This window comes from Capronia coronata (assembly GCF_000585585.1).
Source record: "Capronia coronata CBS 617.96 chromosome Unknown acBCG-supercont1.7, whole genome shotgun sequence".
NCBI lineage: Eukaryota > Fungi > Ascomycota > Eurotiomycetes > Chaetothyriales > Herpotrichiellaceae > Capronia > Capronia coronata.
In genome coordinates this window covers 1,093,196-1,114,382 of record NW_006912899.1, presented here as the reverse complement: position 1 = coordinate 1,114,382, position 21,187 = coordinate 1,093,196, and the positions used below count along the sequence as shown (strand labels likewise).

Below are 21,187 nucleotides of genomic sequence, written 5' to 3'. Positions count from 1 at the left end.
ACAGAAAGATGATGTCGCCGGATGATTTCCCATCTGCTGAGGGTAGTTGGCGGTATAGGTTTGTGAGTACTGCCCCATATCATATGGCGAGTGGTGGAACGTCATCTGGGGATCCGGCTGATAGGTATAGTTTGACTCGTACATCATGTCGGCTGATCGATGATATGGACATGATGGTGACCCCGCCGCGGACAAGAACAGAGGCGCAGAGAAGGCTCGATCTTGGTCACGGCCAGTAGAGTCGTTTGTGATTGACGCGGTGGGATCACATGCAAGACGTCGTCGACTGGAACCGTCGGTCCGCAACGACGCTGCTGCTCCAAGTTGCAGCGTAGCAACAGCAGGAGGAAGAGGAAGAGTATGTCGTGGTAGGTCTTCCCGTGGCGACGGGTTGAGGAGACTATCCACACTGATCGTGCGAGAGCGAGTGGGAGTCGCTTCGTCAGGAATGTTCAGAAGATGTGCGATTTCGACGGCGCGGACCATGTTGGGCGACGATGCTGTCAGAGGAGCAGACGAGAGTCAAGAAAGGGAAGCACAATTATCGCCGATTGATCATACGACGATATGTTGGCCGTTGACTCAATGATCTCGAAAACTCAAAGTGGTCATGGACTCTTGGGCTTGTACAACATAAGAGGAGATCAGGTACCACAGATCCACTGGAGAAATAGAAGATCGAGAATCGACTCGGTGGTGTGATGGTACCGAGGACCGTCCTTCGGCAGTGTGATATACATACCTCGAGAGTCCCGTCAAAATGCCAGCCCAGGCGGACTGGATCGGTCGATTGCAAGCCCTCCACACTTGTCACTCCGTAAGGAGGTTGCCAGGCATCAGAAGAGGATGAGCAGCGGGTTAGCGCGACATCTTTTCTTTTGGTGCCTGGCGAGCTGGGTCGTTGGTGCAAGGGTCGGATCGGATCGTGACGCCACATAATCATATATCCGTAGAAGTAGTGTCAAATTGTCAATCCGTCGCAGATGGTACTTCCGGATCAAGAGCCCCCATGTATCTTTCTCCTGTCAAAGTCCCATATCCTTCCTAATTTGAAAGTTGTCCTCTGTCAGTTGTCAGTTGTCAGTTGTCAGTTATCAGTTCCGACGTGACATTTGCCTGTCAATGTCACTCCTGCATCTTGTAGCGTCAGCCTCAGCGGCTCAGCCTAACTATCCAAAGTTAGTTTCAGCTCTCCCAGCCCAATGCGGCAACACTCCTGTGAGGCCACATGCGCCATCGAGTCTCCTTTCGTGATTCTTTCGGCATCTCAATGATTCATGACGGATTTAGTGGCTTTGTATAGTACGTCTACCGCATCCTGAATCCGGCTGCATCCTGGTCCAGCTCTGTTTTGGACCTGACGAGGCCTGGTCTAGCGGGGAAAGAGAGACCGATCCCTGGACTTGCATTGCATTGCTTCGGATGCGATGCATATCAAGCCGTCCGCCTGATCTGGACATGGATCGGTAGCGAGAAGGGTAGATGGTCTAGCTTGGTCTGGATGGTGCTAGTCGAGCAGAGTCACTCAGCTTTTGCGATCTCGCATAATTCCCGATGACTAGCAACAAGCAGCAGACATGATGACAAACGGACTAAGCAGGGCTCAAAGCAGAAGAGATAGTTTGTCCAGTTGCATGCATCTTTGTGCGTCGAAAGATCATCCCTTCTGCCCTGGCGAACATTTGGGCTGCCCCTGGCAGCCACATTCTCTGGTCGCCAGCGGTACTGATCGAGATCTCAGTTACGGTGGGAAGAACCTTCGAAATAGATGGCGTATATACCTTTGCCTTGAAAAGGGCAGCGGCTTGGTGTCTTCTCCAGCCTCGCATACAACCGACAACCATCACGATCGTATAGATAAAAAGTCGTATCAAGGAAGTGATAAGTTGGTTGAAGAGTGGATTGGATTTGGCTTTCGTATGTAGTTTTCTGGGGACTGACTCAGGGCAGCAACTTCACCACCAATTTCGTATATACCGAGAGCCTGTTTTCGCTGCACATAGTGTGGAAACATCAACTTCGATAGAACCGAAAGGCACTGAGACGACAAAACGTGCAGCAATGACCGTGGACCTTGGTAGTAAGTAGTGTGAGGTTGTTAAGTAAGGTAGTTGAGTTGTCCCAGAGGTTTCACCATATTACTGAACAAGGCAAACCGTAAATCAACCAACATATGCTTTCTGGGAAGGGACTATGCCTTCTTTTATATACTAAAGCCGCAAACTTACTCTTGCAATCGACCATAGGATCAAGAGAACAGCGCTTCCCGTTCGCTCAGCGGTACTTAAGCTTGATACCGGTTAGTTAGTACTAGAGTGGGTGACCATCTGGGAATCCTAACTGTTGATTGTTTTTGCATTTTTGTATACATTCTCAGCATCCTATTTTGCTTTTGTATACGCTCCTCGAGTGTTGCGCTTTCCGTCGTCGCAAGGCTTAGGTTTTTGCCATATACGGCAGACGCGACCATGGAGCGACCGCTCTAGTGCGACGGATTGTTGGCCTTGCCTTGACCTATTTGCGGGGCTAGGGTGGCCGACGGGACAATTCGATGTCTCCATCAATGATCGTGGTTTCAACAGCAAATAAAGATGGGCTCCCTATATGATAAGGTCGTGTTCGGTACCCTATATTTCTTGCTGCTATCTACTCCATCTGCTCGGTTCGATCTGGTAAAGACCAAAAGCTCTGTCTGGTCCATGACAATCCATGGCTAGAAAATAGTATTGCCTGATCTCGACATCAGCTAGCCTTTGAGCGCCCCCATGCCGTCCTCCATACTAGCACGTAAGCAAGACAGCTTCCTCGAAGACATTATTGTTCAGTATCCTCTGACCCAGCCAACGGCCACTCACAATTTAATCTCCACATGTGCGGTCGCTTTCGCTTCAAAGAAGAGGTCGTCCAGTGACCTATCCATATGCCTATGCCCATGTCTCAACGACGGCATCCTCTAACATCGTCTCAGGCTTCTTGTGCAACCCAAACCGCGAAGTCCGCACATCAACTTCCTTCCAAACAGCCACGGTAATCAATAATCGTAGACCCTCCTGGCCATTTCTCTAGGCCGAGATACCACCCGAGGGTCGTGGTTGTGGTCCTGAAGCAAAGGGAGACGAATCCGCGTCTCGGCCACCACTGCCTCAGTCTTCTCGATACGAGATCTTGCGCATCTCACTCAACCTGGCCTGAGCAGCATCCAGAGCGTTTCTCAACTGGAGGATTTCAACCTGTAGAACAAAACGTCATTAGCACACAGTTTCTTCCACAAGTTGTCCTTCCAGACCAAACTGGAAACCAAACTGGAAACCAAACAGAAGACCAAATTCGACATACCTGTTGCTCCATCTCCCGGACCTTGAACTCGTGCCCACTGAGACTAGTATAGTCAACCGTTTCCCCTTCGTCGCGTTGTTTCTGCTTGATGATACCCTGGACCTGTCGCACCAAGGCACGGCAAGCCGAGCCGACCGCACGCGAAGCTTGTTCGAGCCGGTCCTGGGTCTTGGACATGAAACTGGCCTTGACCCGACTGGCCGCGACCAATTGGGCCGTGCTCGCCGCGACATCGTTGGACGCCACGATCAGCTGTTCGTGGCTGTTGCGGCCGTTGATGACGCCGTCGGCAGTCTCGATCAGCGTGTTGGTCGACGTCGCCACCGCCTTGGCCGCCGAAATCAGGCCTTCCGTCCACCGGTTGTTCTTCTTGTAGAAGGCGGTTCGGGACGATGATCCACGGCCTTCACGCACAATCTCGTTCTGGGAGTCGGTGGCCGCCTTGATCAATTGCCCGATCGCGTTCGTCACCGCCACCGCCGCCTCGAGGATCGCATCGTTGATCTTTAATTCATACGTCGAATACCCGTCGCGCGGCTTGTTCTTCAGCTTGGCCAGGCGCTGGGCCGCCGCGTCGATGGCGTTGGCCGCCTTGGTCAATTCGGAATCCACCAAGTCGCCCAGATCGCCCGTCGTGCTGATTTTGCTGCCCTTGGGCGCAAAAGCATCCGCCAGCTTGGACAGTTTCTGGAGCTTCATCAGGACATCGTGGTTGTTGTTGATCACCACATCACTCTTCTGCATCGGCCCAAGTCCCTCCAGGCGGAAAGACTGGAGGTTTCGGAAGAAACTGATCGTCGCAAGAGCGGCTTGCCGAGCCGAGTCAATTAGCTGGTCGCCTTTCTTTTCTTCCGTCGCGAATCGAGTCAACCCCTTGGTGTTGGATAGCACGTCGGCAATTGATGCCGCAAAGATTGACACTGTCTTGATGATTTCGGCATGATCGCTGTTGGGCCCGTCGGCCACAAAATTGTTGAACGCGGTCGAAAACTCGGTCGCGCTGGCAGATGCTTTTTCAATCTGCGACAACACATACGGCGCCGTGGCATTCTGGTTACCAGCCTGCATGGGAGAGTCGAGCTCATACATGGCATCGTCCACTCTCTGCACGCCACTCTGCAGGACCGAATCAACGATGTCGTTGATCTTGTTCACGTTCGCCTTGATTACTTCGTCAATTGCACCGTCAAGGGCGCCGTCGGCATCATTGCTGCCCAGCTTGAGTTCTTCCAGCTCCTCAAGGGCCTGTTCCATTCCGGACTTGTAAATCTCAATCTCCTCGTCCTTCTCACGGAGCACCTGTTCGTGATCCACATCGCGGCCAGTGTGCTTCGATCGAATCTCCTCGAGTTGTCTTGACTTGTTGCGTAAGGCTTCCTCGAGGTCCGCCATCTCACGGTTGTACTTGGCGAGCATCGCAGACAACTCTGACCCTTTGGCCTTCTCCGCCTCTTCGGCACGGTCAATGGCAAGCCTCAACTCGCGTTTCAGCTTCTCGACTTCCTCGCGATGTCCACCTTGAACACGATCTTTCTCGTGCAAAGCTCGATCACGTTCACGGATCATATCGGCCAATTCCAGGTTCTTGGTCTTCATTTCACGCTCCAGTCGTTCCCGGCGATCGATGGCCTCCTGAGCCGATGCCGCCTTCAATTTCAGCGACTTGGTGGTCTGCAGCAAATCCAAATGTTCCTGCCGCAGTTGCGAATACAACTTCGCCAGAGCCTCGTACTTGTGTCGCCATGTGTTGACCTGTTCTTGTAGCGCGGAGATCTGGTCATCTTTGGACTGCGATTGCATCTGGAAGTTGTTGTTGAGTTGATTGAGTTGTTCTTCTAGCCCCTTCATTCTCTGGTCATACTGCTGCAGCATCAACTGGTCTCTTTCGTATTGCGCCCGCGCAGCCAGGTTCTCTCGCTCCAGCTCGGCCATTCGACCTTGGGTCTGGGCTTGCATCTGGTCGCGCAGCAGCTGTTCTTGGGCCAACCGTTGTTGTTCCGCCTGCATTCGCTGCTGCTCCTCAAACGCTCGTTGCGCGTCCTGTTGTAGCCTCATCTGCTCTCGTTGTTGTTCCTCCCACTCCTGTTGCAGTCGACGCTGCTCGGCTTCGTAGGCCTCCTGTTGCTTTTGTGCTTCTCTTGACCAGAAATCCTCCATGTCTCGAGGGTCCGGAGTGCCATTCTTGGCCACCGGGGTAGGAGGCTGCTCGAGTTCTCGGGTCGGGCGTTTGGGCAGAGCCGGGCGCTCGTCATCGTCGGCAAGCAAGTTGGGCGGATCTTGCGGCAGTTTGGGGACGGTGATCAACGAAGTCAGATAGCGCAGGTTGGAACACTCGTAGTAGAACTTGATCAAACGATAATGTTGGCCATCGTATCGCGTGCGCAGTGGTTCCAGTGCCTCGTCGTCGCCGGTGGTCGTGTGCATGGCTCGCAGCATGCTCGTGATGAACTTGTAGATGCCGTAGCTTTCCTGAACCAAGGGCACCAAGGCGGCGATGCGGCATTCGTTGTTCGTGCCGCCGCGGAAGTGCGAGAAGATGAGCTTCTGGAAGGTGTCGATCTGGTCCTGCAGGGTCATCAGATCCGAGATGGTCTCGTAGCCTTCGTTGGGGTCGTTGATAGATTTCAAGCTGATGTACTCCTCGTACTCGAACAGGCCGTTGAACTCGGGGTGGTTGCGGTGGAACGCCAGCTTGGCCAGCAGGAAGAAGACGTATTCCCGAATGAGCGGGCCGTATCCTCGGAGCCCTTCGCCCATCACGCCGCGGGCCAGACTTTCGATCCAGTTTACGTTCTGTTGCGCCTCTTTAACCGTGACGGGATGACCTTCCTGCAGCACCTTGTGGATGGTGATCAGGGCCTTGAAGGTCTGCACCTCGTCGGCCATGACCGGCTGCACCTTCATGCCGGCCCAGAAGGAGAGCGACGACTTGTGGTCCCACGTGTAGACGATACAGCTGCGCACATGTTTGCGTTTAGGCGCCGTCTCTTCGATGTTGGTGGCCTTGCGGATGTTGACGGCCAACTCGGATTCCGACTTGGTCAAGTCGATGTTGCGGCCGGTGCCGGTGGCCGTGAGGGCCGGGTAAGAAGCCATGGTGTTGGAGTAGGCTCGATGGTGTTGGTCCTCGACAGCTTGCGTCCTGCCGAAGCCGTCATATACAGCTCCTGGTCTGGCCGACTTCCTCCTCTGCGCCGCGTTGTAGGGAGCTGCTGGCACGAAGAACGCCAGAGTGACTGATGGAGTGGAACGGACTAGGTGCTAGTAGGTAATGGCAATCAATCAACCGGTGGCAGCAGCAGTGGGTTTCGTGACTGACATAATAGGCAGACGAATTTCCAGACCCACGCGTGCAGTGGGCTTAGCATGTAGAGGAGCACAGTAAGACTGCAAGTGCAAGCTCAGCCGCGTATTTGTCGTAAGTTGCGTGGAGTTCGAGGTGAGGTGGCTATCACGTGCAAGTCCACATGGGCGGAAGCTAGCAGAGCCGGAACCATGCTGCTTTAGGCACTGCTGGTGCCACCTACAATATACTTACGGTACAACGTGGTATACTTTGTACAGAGTACGACGGCCGTGGTGTATTCTGGTCATGATTACGACGTGGACGAAAGGAAAGATGGAGAGATGGAGGAAAGGAATAACAGCTGATCGTTATCTTGGATCCAACCGACCACATCTCGAATCCGGCCTTGCATTTCAAAGCCCAATATCCATTTGTCCTGAACCCTGCAAGCGTTTCTTGTCTCTCTGAGTTGTCGTCAGCCGACCAAGCCATAGCAGTGTCCAAACTGCCGCCGATGGCGAGGAGCCACGTCAGATGCCCTTGAAGCAGAATTGGGATGCTTTGATACCAGATTCTTGACGCTAGGAAATCATGCGGTGTCTCCAAAACGTGCCGTTCCAAAGAGCCCTACCACTCACTTCCAGATCTCTCACGACCATGGTCATGTTTACAGACACTGGCGCACGTCCAGAGATGCCAAACATCATGACAACAGTCTTCAGCTGCGCACCACATCTGTACCCACAGCTTCCTTTGCTCTCTTCTTTTCTCCTCCAACACTAACTCTCGTACTCGTGTTCGCTCGGCCTCTTCGGCGGCGCTGAAGAGAACTGGCATGCTCTCCATACTCCTCAAAGCCATCAGAGTGGACGGAGCATACCCAGGGCCTTGTCTCATGGCCGAATGAGGAAGCGTGCGTTGTGATCTGAGCCTTGGTTGGTCGAAATACTGGTGTTCTTGCGTCGGCAATATGCTCTCATCTTGGACAGTCCCGGCGACCCTCGGTGGTGATGTGGAGGGAGGAGAGAGATAGATGGCGGGGCTCGACGTTCCATCTTCTGAGAGGCCCCGTGGTGATGTTGGAATGGCTGGCTGGGCCTCTGCCGCCTCGGAGGAATCATGGTGGAAAGAGGTATCATGCTCAAGCCCACGGCGCCTATCGCTGAGATCAAACTGAGAGATTGCATTCTCGCGGTCTACCACTTCACAAGCTTTGTCGATTTCTCTGACTTGTTCATCGATGGCGCTGAGTTGGGCGGTACGAGCAATGGGATGCGCCTCCAGACTCCTTCCCCCAATACCATGCCCGCTGGCCCGAGGACCGAATCTACCTCTGATATAGGTACCGTCTTCGGCTTGAGCTAGTGCACCAGACCCGTTGCCCGAGGTCACGACACCAGGAGGCAAGGAGACGCGTCCTTGCTTAAGAGACGGTGGCGGTGGACTCACCACCCGTGCCATTCCTAGCATCGCCAAGGTCCGCTTCAGAATCTCGCTTGAAGGACCTGTCGGCGGGCTTTGAGGACTCGGTGGGCTGTGCGGCCCCAGCATCGGAGACCCAAGCATGCGTGGACTTGCGGGTGTCAAGTCGTCACTCATTTCCTGGGAATGTCGCCAAAACCGATTCCAGAGCGATCTGCCAGGAGACAATTGTCCCGGAAGCCTATACTCATTGGCCTCCTCCGTTCCAAATGACGGCAGGCCAGGCGGAGTGGGCACTCGATGAGGTGGAGAGTGGACTGGCATGTTCGGAAGTGTGGGACACCAGTCCCTCCGGTCGATGTCGTTCCCGGAAGAAGATGAATGGCCAGGACTGGTCTGTAACGCATCAGGTTGCAAGACACTGTCCAAGTCATTCAAAGACAGGGAACGGCGGCGATGTAAGGACGCCGCATGCAAGGAAGCAGAATGCAAAGACACAGAAGGCAAGCCCTTCTTCAAAGGCCAGAGCGAGGTTGAGGTTTGCGGATGTAGTGAATGGATCGATCGCTCAGCGTGAACAATTCGAGATTTCCTTTCCGGACTAGGTGCCAGTCGAGGCAAGGAGCCCGAGGGGAAAACGCTACGAATGCATTTCTGTTCAAGGATGGTGCCCAGCTGTGGGGGAGGCCAGTGGCTGTGGGCTGCCGGAGGGTCGCCGAGAGGGCTGCGCGACGGAGAAGGTGGCGGAGGCGACGAACTTGAAGCATCTAGACTCGGTGCGGCTTCAGCTTCTGCTGACCCCTGTTCTCCCGACGGAAGCCTGACCCTTGAGCGCACCAATTCGGCGTTGTATATTGAATCTGGTTCCGAATCCAGGCTTCGGGAGGAGTCGAGCTGACGACTTGGGGACTGCGCCGACCTCGTCCTCCGAACTGCCTTCTGTGCAGGGGGAATGGCGTGAATGTCAGGGGATGTGGCAACAGCAATGCCATTGTGGAGTGTCATGTTGCGTCTTAGGAGGATAGGAATTCGAAAAGGATTTGGGCCGGCGGCGCATATGGGACAATAAGGTCGTCATTCAAGAACGTCGGCGGTCCAGGTTCCCAAAGTGATGATTCGTGATAAGCGAATGGATGGCACAATAACTTGGTGATGGGGGTAAGAATGAGGCTGCAACGAGGAACACCGTGATGTTGACATGTCGATCACCAGATCAAGAGGAAGTATCAAGCTCGACAAGAGCACACGAAGAGAGCAGTTGCGATGAAGCAGTGTCAATTTGCGACCCTCAGCACTGAATTCCAATTGGCAGGCACCACCATCCTGAGCAGATGAAGATGCCATTTTATCATTTTCCAAAGATGGTATACTGGTGACGGGGACGGACCACGGAGAATGCTATCAAGTGAAAGTAGGTACATTTCCATTCGACAATGTCCAGGCCTCCCGATTGGCGGTGTAACATTGATACAAGTCCCAAGGTGGTTGCATTATAGGGGTAAAGATGATAATTCGGGCGATAGAAGCGGGCTTCTCGGGTGAAGACCGAGTTCGTCGTTGGGAAACCTTCTTTTTCAGCCCGGCACATCGTGGATAGTAAAGAGTTCTGTCAAGATTCAGAAACATCTTTCGACGACCGAGTCTGCTGCCGGTCCTTTTTCAAGTTCTTGACGATGCCTTCAAGACGTCGTCGCTCTTCTTGTTCAGCCTGTTATAAAGTCAGCCTACAGAGATTCCCTCGATGGGCGGGACACTGCCTTACCTTGATCGTCCGGAGGTTCTCTGCTCTTGTCTCCCGCATCATCTTCTTGAATTCGTTCTTCAGGACCATCGTGGACGTCGTTTCATTGGGTGAACCAACTTTGACGCCGAGCCATTTAACCTTCTCTTCATTCAATTGGGACTCCAGGATTTCACATCGTTGTTGAAGAGCATCGACCGATTCCTCCAGCCGGTCCCGTTCTTTTTCGTCGTCAATACTTTGCTTGGTCATTAGTTCGTAGTCTTCAATGGTTTCTTTCAACTCCTTTTGCAGTGCATTCACCCTGTTCTGTAACTCCGCGCTGCCGACGCCTTTGGTTTCGTGTTGTGTCTGAAGGAAATCGAGCTGGTTTTCGAGGTCTTTGTTGCGTGCATTCAGCTCATCGATCACTCTTTGGATTTGCGGGTTCATGGACACATCTGCGGCCCTTTGAGCACGTGTCCCATAGGCACCGTCGAGTTCCGCCTTGACCATCGTGAGCTCGGTCTGGGCTCGAACCACCTCGGATTCCAACTCTTTCATCTCCTCGCGGACTTTCGACAGCTCGGCCTCAGCGCCGGCTTTGGCGGTCTCTAGGCGGTTGATCTGCTGGCGAAGATCGGTGCAAGCTTGATCTCGCTCGGCTTGTAACGCTGCAAACTTGGTCTCAAAATGAGCCAGTTCTGTTCTATGGCTTTCAAGCGCCAGATCCGCCTGGCCTTTTGCCGCTTGCACCTCTTCAAGTTGCTGGAGCAATCGCTCGGCTTTCGACTCCGACTCGAGCCGCAATTGACCCAACTCCGATCGCAGCTGACCGAGCTCTTCTTGTTTGGTCTGCAACTCGGCCATCAGTTTCTCTTCCATCTCCTTGCGCGCTGATCGATCCATCTCCAACGCCTCGGCATCGTTTGTGCCTCGCTGCTGCTCCAGTAGAGCAGAGTTCTGTTTGGCCATGTCCAACTGCTCCATCAAAAGATTGATTTGATCTCGAGAGTGCTGAGCCTGTTGCTCGCCCACGGTCTGGAGACATTGGGCTTCTTCCAACTGGTCGGTCAGCTCTCGGATTTTGGCGTCACGCTGGGCGTCCGTCTTTGTATTAAGATCCCGCTGCTGCTGGATCTGCCGAGTGAGAATGTCCTTTTGTTCAACAAGAGTTTCGATGCGCTGGTTCAGGCGGTCCAGCACAACGGTAGAAAATGCTAGCTGAGATTGCAGGTCCTTCCCCCTAGGTTCATCATGTTGCAACTGAGGGCTGTGGCCGGTCGGGTCTGTCCTCTCCAGCATGTCGTGCAGTCTGTTATTGACATCCTCGAGCTGATCCTCCGAGTCAAAGATGGTTTTCTGTGCCTCGGCGTGTCCGCGAGCCTGGGCAGCCTCCATGACATGGAGGCCTTGTGACAGATAGCCCAGATAGGCTTGGATCTGGGCGTCAACCGGTCCGGTCATGTGCTCGTCAGTTGGTTGAGGCGGTGGATCGAAGTGCTCGTGAGAGCCGGCTTCGACAATCATGGAATGGAGTCGATTGTTGATTTCCTGCAGTCGGCTTGCAATATTGTCGACAGCTCTCGGATCGCTGTTGCGAGCCCTGCTCGTGTTGAGTGGCGGTGGGATCTGTCCAAACTTCGTCACGTAGTCCGGTACTTGGTACAGGCTTCGTTCGTCAAAATCATCGATCCCGTCCATCCCCGAGTTGCGATGATTCGCCTGACTGGTCATGCTTTCGGGGCTTCGGGGCAACTCAGTTCGTCGGAGATTCTTCTTCAAGCCCTTGTGTGTCATCTGAAGCACGCCGGCAGTATGCTCCAAGAGACGCTTCTCCGTAGATTCCAGCCTCCGTTCCAGCTCCGACAGCTCTTGTGTGAATTCGTGGACCTTGCGATCACTGGCCGCATACTCATCATCGGCACGAGTCATGACATCTTCCCCTGAATTGGGTTTACTTCCAAGAAGACTCCGCCGCGACCTTTTGGGTGAATTACCTGCCGCAATGGCCTTGTCGCGGGTTGAGTATAATCGATTCAGAGACTGGGCCGCATCCCGTAACTTGCTTTCCAAAGCCAACTTCCTCCTCGTCGTGTCGACCCTGTTCCTGAGATACTGCCTTTCCCTTTTCAGATGTTCCACCTCCTCAAAAGATAGAATCTCGAATTCTCGGCTGTCGCTGATTGCGGTCTCGGTCAACAGGTGCATTGCCACGGGGTCATTGATGTTCAGTAGAGTCGAATTCCGAGGCGCATGTCGGGTGGGCTGTTCAAAATCAGTATCGTCGCGATCAGAGAAGTGCCATGGGATGTACCGGCGCAAAACGAGGAGTCTGGTCCTCTTCCATCGGTGCGCGCAACGAACCCATCATGAAAGAGGCAGAAGCACCGATGGCTGGAGACTCGTCGATGGGTCCAGGACCGCTATAGATTGAACTCGGCACATATCGGCTGCGAGTGTCCTCGACGCTTTCGGCCGAGGAGTCCCTCATGCCAAACCTGAAGGGTTGCATTGTGCACTTGTGTTCTCCAAACACCGGTGTTTTCTTTATAAATATCCAATTGCTTCTCTCTACCAAACTCCAATCTCACAGCATAGGCGTTTCGGGTTGTACCAGAATCGAGGACTCAGAGTGCCATGGCATGTCGTTACTATTCCTCCGAGGCTGGCGCGGGGTCAGATGTCATGTGGACGGCAAGGGAAGAGACGACAGGAAAGGAGGTTGACCAAAATGAAGTCCAAGGGAACACATCGGTTGTCAAGGGGAAGAGGCACTCTCACTCGGCATGGAGATTTCGCCAATATGGACGATCAGAGTGGAATCCACGGTGATTCCTCAAGCACCAAATAAATCAGGGGTTTTGGTCGGCAGGAATTGGGCAGCCGGAGTACGTACTGAGGAGACAGACAGTAGGCGCGAAGCGACTCGCTCAGAAAATCAATGGCAGACGCGTTCGGCAAGTCAGCAACGAATCGCATCATAAAGCGCAGCGGGACAGCCAATTAAACGCCGGGTCGTGTTGCGGCCATCTCACACAGTATCACAGCGAAGACAGGTAATTGTTTATAGTGTGATTGCCGTCAGCTCCACAGGAATGTGGCTGACAGGACAAGTTCTGGCCGTTAATTTCTCCAGGTCGTCAACCCAGGTCTGCATTTCCACATGGTTTTACGTTCTCGTCAACTCTCACGTTCGCTACCGAAGCCAACAGTCATGTACGATCCAATGCTGTAAGGCAGAGAGTATTACGCTCGGCCGGCAGAACAGGAGATCCAGAAGTTGGAGCGGACTGCACTGTGTAATCGAGTCCAATCTGTCAAGGTCAAACTTCATGTCATATCCGAATTGCTTGAAGGATGCGGCTTCGACCGCGCGTGAAATTCGTGGAGACAATTGAAATTGGAAGTTGATGATGACATAATGCGACCACAGTTTCCCATCCTGCATGCAGACACAGACACAGACACAGCCACCACTGCACTGACAAACCCGTGTATACTCAGTACAGTGGTCGACTTGGGAAAACTCGCGAATGCTTAGGTATTGCCCATCGGAAAAAGATCAATATCGCAATACCATAGTTTATATCAAAAAGTCGCTTGAACGCTAGGATAAATGATGCAACACTGTACTAGTACACACCACCACCGTTTTCAGTGTTCTGCTTCAGCGCGGTCTCTGGTCGGTCATTGCGACCATGCATCATATCACGATGTATGTCTGTGATACAGCGTAGCAACTCGATGAGCTTGATGGTTTCCTTTCACCATCTCACCATCTCACCAATGATCAATGCAACTCAACAAGCTCATCCTTCCCAAGCAATGCCGCCATCGGATCGTCCGCGGCCACGCGATTCCGCTTATACGACTCCAGCTCTTCCTCGGAAATGCCGGACTGGAGTTCTTGCAGTGTACGCTTCTTGGCGTGTGCCGTTGCTGTCGTCGCGGCATTGGAGCCTGCTTCAGTTGTGCCATGGTGCCCATCAGCTTCGCGTGCATCACCCGTCTGCTCGAGACGAAGTCTTTCCTTCTCGTCGCCGACCACGGCTTCAATACGCGACTGTGCTTTGCTGTCCTCGTCCGCGACCACCTTCCGTCGCGTCAGGTCTGTCTCCTTGTCCTGCGATTTGTCATCTTCAAGCAACAGCGCCTGGCCCGTTCTCAACCCCTGGGCCTCTTCAAAGGCAACGCGCCCAGACTCGCCCGTACAGTAACTATTCTTAACGGTGGAATGGCAGCAAGCATACCCCCAAGTGAAATCGCGCCACCAGCTCCCCCAGACAGAGGTATGGTTATTGACCAGCACGTCCTCTGTATACTTGGACCGGGCGATCTGGCGTGCTTCGCCCTTGACGCGTCCGGACTCGTCGTATTCGACATACCTCTCATTCTCGAAGACCTGGCGAGCCTTCTTCATCGGATCCTGTTTCAGGAACTCGTCGCCGCCGTATCTCTCCAGCAGGGCTTTGCGCGCCGCGGCCTTCTTCTCCGCGGCCTCCTGCGCCTGTTTCTTGCGCAGGATCTCTCCCTCCGTCGGGTTCGCCTGTAGATGTAGTTTCTTCGTGCCGGCCTTGGCCGCCGCCGCCTCCTGCGTCTCCCAGGCGTAGCGCTGGGCGCGTTCGAATTCCGCCGCCTCATCCGAGGACCGGATGAAGCCTTCCTCGGCGTCCATCTCGCCGGCCTCTTTCAGCGCCGTCGTGTCCATCGTGCGTGTCTTGGGGTTGTATTTCGCCGAATCGAGATCCAGGTTGCGGAGATAGTTCGCTGTGTCTTCTCGCAGTCGCAGCTGTCGTGTTGACGTCGGTTGCGACCGGCCCATATCTGTTTCTTCGCCGTATCGAGCGTCGGAATCTGCGGTCTCTTCGTTGATCCCATCAGTATCAACATCACCATTCTCCAGCGTCTTGTCCCCGTCTTTGGATTTTGCTGTCGCCCGCTTCAGCGCTTCGAGCTCCTCATACTCCTTGACCACGGCGGTGTATTCGCGAGGGTCGTAGCCGTTCCACCGATCGCGCTTCGCATCCCATCCCAGCTGCACGTCCTCAACCACTTCGTCTGCTTGAATGTCCCGCCCCGTCCAGCGCGCTCCCAGTTTCCTCGGCCGGCTGAGACATTCTTTCGTCTTGTGTGTCATAGCGCCACAGTTCTCGCAGGCGCCTTTGCGGAACTTCGTCGCCGCCGGCCCCGCTTTCTTGCCGCGCTCGTACCATTTCGCTTGGTCGAGCGTGTCTTTCGGCGCGCTTTGCAGACGTTGATGTTCAAGGTAGTCGGCGTCCGGGGTCGTTTCGGCCCAGAAGGGTCGTTTCGAGATGAAGGACGGGATGTACTCGTTGCGTGACTGGTCTGGGCCGGGGGGTTTGCTGTTTTGCGCCATTGTTGCGGGGGGGTTTTAAAGCGCGGCCGGGCGTCCGAAGGAGGAAGGGTTGACTCAACCGCAAGTTCTGTCGTAAAGGGAAGACCCAACGTCTCCGTCAGGGTTGAGGACTGGTTGTTGAAGAGTGATGGGAATCAAGATACCGACGACATGGTTGGCAAAAAGTCCAGAATGACAGTGACGGGGAAAGCGGGATGAGCGTCACGTGTTGAGCCTCCGATTTGGAGATACCCAAGTACGAGGCTGAAGGACAGCCCGTTTATAACCGCCAGTCAAGGTCAAAGTGGAATTCCATTCTTGCGAATATACCTGGGTATTAAAGGCATTTAGTTCGTCCGAATGAACATCTTGACGAATTCATGTTTCCGCTGAGGACTTGTCCATGTACCGTGTAATCCATTCCTTTCCCAACCTTGAATGCATTTCCACCGATGCTTCTTGTAATGAAACGCCATAACCCAAACAAGCTATCCATTGTCACCATCTACCATTCCAACCCACTCTCATTGACTTTTACATGTTCATTCCCATCATCATCGTCATGTCTCTCCAGACTTTCCAGAACCGGACCCAGCTGCGCCCGCTCATTTCCCCACGAAACATTATATCTCGTGCGCGAGTAAAACACAGGACAATCCTTACTGTCGCACTTGACCTCTTCGTTCCAAGCCAGCCCGGAACACGAACGACAGACTTTCGCCAATTGGTTCACTCGGCGTTCTGTCTTGGTCAACCGCGTGCGGAGGGTCAATATACTCCGCGCCGAGTTTCGGATACAATTCGAACAGAGACCCAGGTTTGCCGATAATGCTGCAGCTGCTGTTGTTGACGTCGTCGCCGCCGTAGTAGTCGTGCTGGTATCCAATAACTCCCGACAAACCAAACACGTCGAGGACTTCATATACGACTCGAGCGTAGCCTTTTTCTTCTGATTCTGATGCTGATGCAGATTCAAATCTCCCCCGACACCAACTCCCTCAACACGCCTGATGCGTTGATACTTCGGCATTTCATCATACCACTGCCTGACGTTGGCGCCGACAAGATTAAAAATGCGTTCGAGCGGCGGAATCAGATTCTTCGAGATGTAATACTCGGCATCGAGTTCGGCATGTGGATCGTTGAGCAACACCTCCGGCGCCACGCAGCGATCGATCAGCCGTGCGCCAGGACCGCCCGTCACCACAACGTACGGCACGCGTTCGCCGTACTGCGGTTCCAGCCGGGGATCCTGCAACATGCGACGCGCGCTGATCAGGGCGCCCGGTGGAGGCGGGCCTTTGTCGCTGTACGTGCCCAGCTTGACTTCGCGGGCGAAACAGAAGTCTTGCACGGAGACGTTGCCGCGCATGATCTTGGAGCATTGCGCCTGAAAGAAGCGTTTCACTTGGCTCAAGTCCGCCGTGCGAAAGAGTAGTTTCAACGCCGTCTCTTCGACCTTCTGTTCCGCCGGTGTCCCGTCGCGACGGACGGTCTCAATACCCTTCGCGTCAAAGTCCGGGGTTGTTTGGTTGCGCGATTCGTACTTGAAGCCGACGTAGCGTTTCTTCGCGAGCAGGACACACGGGTGGTACACCTTTTCGAATTTCAGCTTCACGGGTCGCGGGTTCATGTTGGTCACGGCTGCGGCGATCTCTTCGCCGATGTCGAAGGCTTGGTCGCGGGTTCGGCCCTTGAGGTAGACAAAGAGACTGTCCGTGTCGCCGTAGACGACTTCGGCGCCCCAGCGCTCCACGGAGTGGATGAGGGCAATTGCCTTTTCAAGAGTCTCGCGCCCGGTCTGGACGATACTGTCTGCGATCTCGGAGCAGGGCATGCGTCCGGAGAAAGACGCGGATGTGTAACCGTATGTGACGTTCGCGATCAGCTTGAGCGCGAGTTGTCGATTGTTGAGGAGGCGTTGCAGCGTCTTGTCGTCCTTGTCCACTTTCATGCCGCTCTTGACCATGACGCGCGTTTCGAGGATCTCGCTGAGCATTTTCGCCAGGAGCGATTTGCGGATATGCGGTTTGGCGTACATGATTCCGTTCGGTGCAATGTTGATATGGTCTTTCAGCAGTTCCAAAAGACGCGGCTCGCGACGGTAGTCGGTGAAGCCCATCTTGTTCGTGCCGCGCCAGCTCACCACCCGGCCGAGGAATGTCGAGTAGCAGTAGTTGTAGGCGATCATCACACTCGGGTATAGCGATTGAAAATCCAGCACCAGCATAGGACTCGTGTAGAAGTCGCTGCGCGGTTCCATCACAAGGGGCAAGCATTCCAATGCGTTCTGGCCACCCACCTGTCGACGACTGGGCGATACTAGCATGAAATTCTCGGGTTTGGCGATGCGAAACATCAACGACTCGACCTTGAACTGAGAGCCACGTGAGATGACAGAAAACCAGTCCACACCCAGTAACCGCGCTTGTTCGCTAGTACGCGGCACCAGCTCGTTGGCGTCGAGGATCTCAATGTCCATTTGGACCCGCGAGCAGAAATACTCGACCGCTTTGGCCAGGTCGCGTGGGTTCTTGCTGCGGTACCAGCGTGTCAAGTCGGCAAACGTGTAATGGGGGGTGCGTTGGTGCAGTAGTTGATACACCACGTTCTCCATGGTGTACTGGAGCAAATTCAACTCTCCACGCATCGCTCTCCAGATGTTGATTGTATGTCGGCCAGTCACCCGGATGGTCGATGTATGATTGAACCCCCATCGATCGTCGTCCTTGCCAAACCGGCCATGGGACTGCGACTTCATGCGCGACAGCTCGTCGCAATAGTTGAGATCATATTTGACCCGTGCCCGTTCGATCAGATAGCCCCACGAGCTATTATGTACCTCATAGCCGGTCAAGATGTCCGGATCGTAGTGCCGCACAATATCGACCAGTCTGGTGAGCACGTCGAGTTCTGTCGCCTCTTCCTCCACGTCGTAAGGTAGGATGCGTCCAATATTCTTGCCCATATGGGGTTCATCGGCGACCGCGATCACTCCAACATGCATGCCATCCTTGCTTCCGTTCGTCTCGACTTCATCGTCGTCCGTCTGGATACACCAGAAGATGCAAGCGACGGCATCTTCCTCTGGATTAGGCGCAAGAGAGCCACGCGTGTTGACGTGCACCTCCAGGCTCATGATGCTCATGTACTGCGTCTCGTGATGTACGCTGGTGCTGGCCTGCTTTTGAGAATACTTGAACCCGTATTTGTTCTTCTGTGTCGGGCCGTCGATCTGCGAGAGCGGGCGGCGTGACTTCATCCTAAAGGATGTATCATGCTCTTTCGCCGCATGCTCTTCCTTGAGCCAGGACACAACGTCAGCCTTTCGAGGCGGTGATTCGGAGATGACCCAGTTTGATATCGTGCACCGCTTTCGCCTCTGATTATCTCGGACACTCTCACCAGTAACATCCACTAAGGCTGCAGGTTTCCGACCGTAAGTAGCGGGCGACGCGCCAGATGAATCGAAATCAGGTAGATACGGAACAGTGGCGCTTTCAAGCTTGAATTCACGTCCGGCGTATTCTCGTGCCTGGTCCGGGACGTCGTCTTCGTTGCTGTAGAACGCCTCTTGATAGATCACATCGGGCAGACCGTGCTGTCGCAAGGTCGTTTCCACTTCGTGAAAGCTTGGTGGACGGATCTGATATGTGTGCCAACAGGCTCCGGTTCGTCCCGACGACAGACCTGAGATGATTATATCCACGGGCGCCGTTGGCTTGACACTTTCAGCTGACATCGGCGGACGTAGCGTTGGTTGTGAGGAGGTCAGCACACTCTCCGCAGGGGTTTTCTGTATGACCGGAGAGGTCGGAGGCTTGACACTAGCGGTCTGTGATGATTTGGGAGAAGTGCCACTCTTCTGACTGAGGCGAAGGATTGTCGTGGGATCGTTTGGATTCTTGACCGCTGAAAAGGACAATGTCGACTGTTGGGACAGGAGCAGCGCATTTGGTCCTTCTACCGACGTATCTTTGGACCTGGCTGCTTGCGTGCTAAACGGTAGTTGGTGTTGATTGGTGCCAGATAGCCGAACACTGCGCATTTCCTCAGACGTCGGCTCTGCGGCAGGATCCATGCCCTCCGCATCCGTGACAAAGTCTGGATCGTCTTCCGAGCCGGAGAAGCTGACTTCCGGAAAGACATTGTCATCATCCATCAGCTGCTTCCGTCGCTTTCTAGGTTTGAAACTTGGTGCAACGGCAAACCTTGCTCGCTTGGCTTTGTTGGGAGGGACCGGGTCTTGCCCGAGGTATTCTTCCGGCACCTCAAAGACATCCTCGGCCAGACGAGCAGTGTCCCCTGCACGTCGAATCCCATATTTCTCATATTCTGAGGAGCTGATGGGGGTCAATACCCTTCCATTGTCGTGTGTATCTTTGGCGCTGGAGTCATCGCTGCTCTTCGACATGCTGAAGCTTCCCTCATTCGAGGCAACAGCATCGCTTAGACTGTGGTCCAGGCCTCCTATAACGTTCTCGGCTTGCGCCCCATCGATGACAGTTTCATGTGCGACATTCTCCTGGTTCGGAGTGGAAGGCCTGTGGTTTCTGCTGCCAAAGCCAGGTTCACGCATGTTGTGCGGATACAAATCTTCCACGCTCTCCAAGGCGGTCTTGACAGTCGATTCCAACGAGACCGGTTTCACAAAGTTGTCGAAGGAGACTTTGGCGGCGTCGCCTTTGGCATGTTCTTCTGTGACGATCTGTTCGACCTTTTCACGATACTCTTCTTCATGGATCCAGCCTCCCGCAGACGTATCTCTGGGATCCGCAGACATCGAAATCAAGACTTCAGGCGGGAAGGGACTGCTGTTGTTATCCTTGAGACCCATTCTGATCTTCCGGCGTCGCGTCTCATCCTTCCACAACCCCGCCATGGACTGAACCAATTTCGCATCTGCGGAGAGGAGATGCACACGCTCAATGAAGTCATGATGAAGATCGCGAGCATGGACGTCCCGCCGATTCAGGATATCCTTGACATGCACATCGACCTCCAGCGAGCAGTTACTCTGTTTCGGCAGCGCGGCCTCGTCGGAGATATACTCTGGCGGAATGGAATGGTCGTGCCACTGGTGCATGGCACTGGTCATGTCGAAGTATTTCGGGATGGGTCCTCGGAACTTGACCTTGTCGCACTCGATGTAGCCACAGCCGTAAAGGTTGTAGTCGCACATCCACTGGGCCAGATACTGCATGTGACTCTCGTAGGGCTGCAAGACCCTCTTCATCACCGCGCCTTCGCGCAGAAGATCGGCCAGTCTGGTCATGTGCAACGGGTTGAGCAGATAGATCTTGAGGTAGAACCGGTATCCGACATGGAAGCCGTAGAAGGGAACACCCTTCACGAGCGAGATGTGGGCGACATAGCGGTGTTTGCCTTCGTAGATGTTCTTGCGATAGCTGACGGCCAGCGCGTGGTCGATGGACAGTTGGAGCGTCCGTATGGCAACATCGACGTCCTCCGGGACCAGACTCCCGCTGTACTCGATGTATGTATATTGCAGCGCGCCATGAATGTGCATCAACACCTTCTGGCCGGTCTCGGTGGCGCCAAAGACGCGGATGACGGAGATTCGGGGTCTTTCTTTGGCATTTTCGTGCACCAGGCCCTGGGGTACCGGCGGATCGAATTCGTCAAGGGGCACAGCTTGGTAGTGATCGATGCAGTTGAGGCGGACTCGAAACGGATCCATGGGGATCAGCGGGATGGACGTGTGAACGCGTCTCTACCATGTTGGCGGCGCATTACGGGTCGCACAGTCTTGGTAAGTTGTAACAGGAACAAACTAATGTAGCCGTAATCATTGTAGAGTTGCGCACATGATATCCAATGGGTGAAATATGCCGGAACGTGGATGTTGGTAGAGAGAACATGGCAAGGGGACGGTGGAAAGTGAAATGTTTTGTTGATGCGCAGACTGAAGGGTGACTGACGACATGCCATTATTATTAAGGTACGTAACGTACCTAGACCACTACACTACGCTGCACCTATCCTTATCCTTTACTTATTACTGCTGGTTACCTAAAGTTTCCCTACTTTCTAACTTTGATGA

General features: G+C 54.1%; 5 protein-coding genes across 5 annotated transcripts; all 5 read right to left on the bottom strand.

The window, feature by feature from the left end:
- Positions 1 to 3,143: 3,143 nt before the first annotated feature.
- On the bottom strand, positions 3,144 to 6,432 carry A1O1_07962 (uncharacterized protein; the record flags this gene model as incomplete). Its single annotated transcript, XM_007728828.1, has 2 exons — positions 3,144 to 3,230; positions 3,337 to 6,432. The coding sequence occupies 2 exons, from the start codon at positions 6,430 to 6,432 to the stop codon at positions 3,144 to 3,146; spliced, it is 3,183 nt and encodes a 1,060-aa protein (XP_007727018.1).
- An 817-nt stretch (positions 6,433 to 7,249) lies between these two features.
- A1O1_07961 (uncharacterized protein) lies at positions 7,250 to 8,092 on the bottom strand (the record flags this gene model as incomplete). The annotated part of the gene is made up of 1 exon (XM_007728827.1): positions 7,250 to 8,092. The coding sequence occupies one exon, from the start codon at positions 8,090 to 8,092 to the stop codon at positions 7,250 to 7,252; it is 843 nt and encodes a 280-aa protein (XP_007727017.1).
- A 1,561-nt stretch (positions 8,093 to 9,653) lies between these two features.
- On the bottom strand, positions 9,654 to 11,975 carry A1O1_07960 (uncharacterized protein; the record flags this gene model as incomplete). Its single annotated transcript, XM_007728826.1, has 2 exons — positions 9,654 to 9,752; positions 9,807 to 11,975. The coding sequence occupies 2 exons, from the start codon at positions 11,973 to 11,975 to the stop codon at positions 9,654 to 9,656; spliced, it is 2,268 nt and encodes a 755-aa protein (XP_007727016.1).
- Positions 11,976 to 13,557: 1,582 nt separating this feature from the next.
- A1O1_07959 (uncharacterized protein) lies at positions 13,558 to 15,144 on the bottom strand (the record flags this gene model as incomplete). The annotated part of the gene is made up of 1 exon (XM_007728825.1): positions 13,558 to 15,144. One exon carries the CDS (start codon positions 15,142 to 15,144, stop codon positions 13,558 to 13,560), a length of 1,587 nt encoding a protein of 528 aa, XP_007727015.1.
- Positions 15,145 to 15,628: 484 nt separating this feature from the next.
- Positions 15,629 to 20,824, bottom strand: A1O1_07958 (DNA polymerase zeta subunit; the record flags this gene model as incomplete). The annotated part of the gene is made up of 1 exon (XM_007728824.1): positions 15,629 to 20,824. The coding sequence occupies one exon, from the start codon at positions 20,822 to 20,824 to the stop codon at positions 15,629 to 15,631; it is 5,196 nt and encodes a 1,731-aa protein (XP_007727014.1).
- Between the last annotated feature and the right edge of the window lie 363 nt (positions 20,825 to 21,187).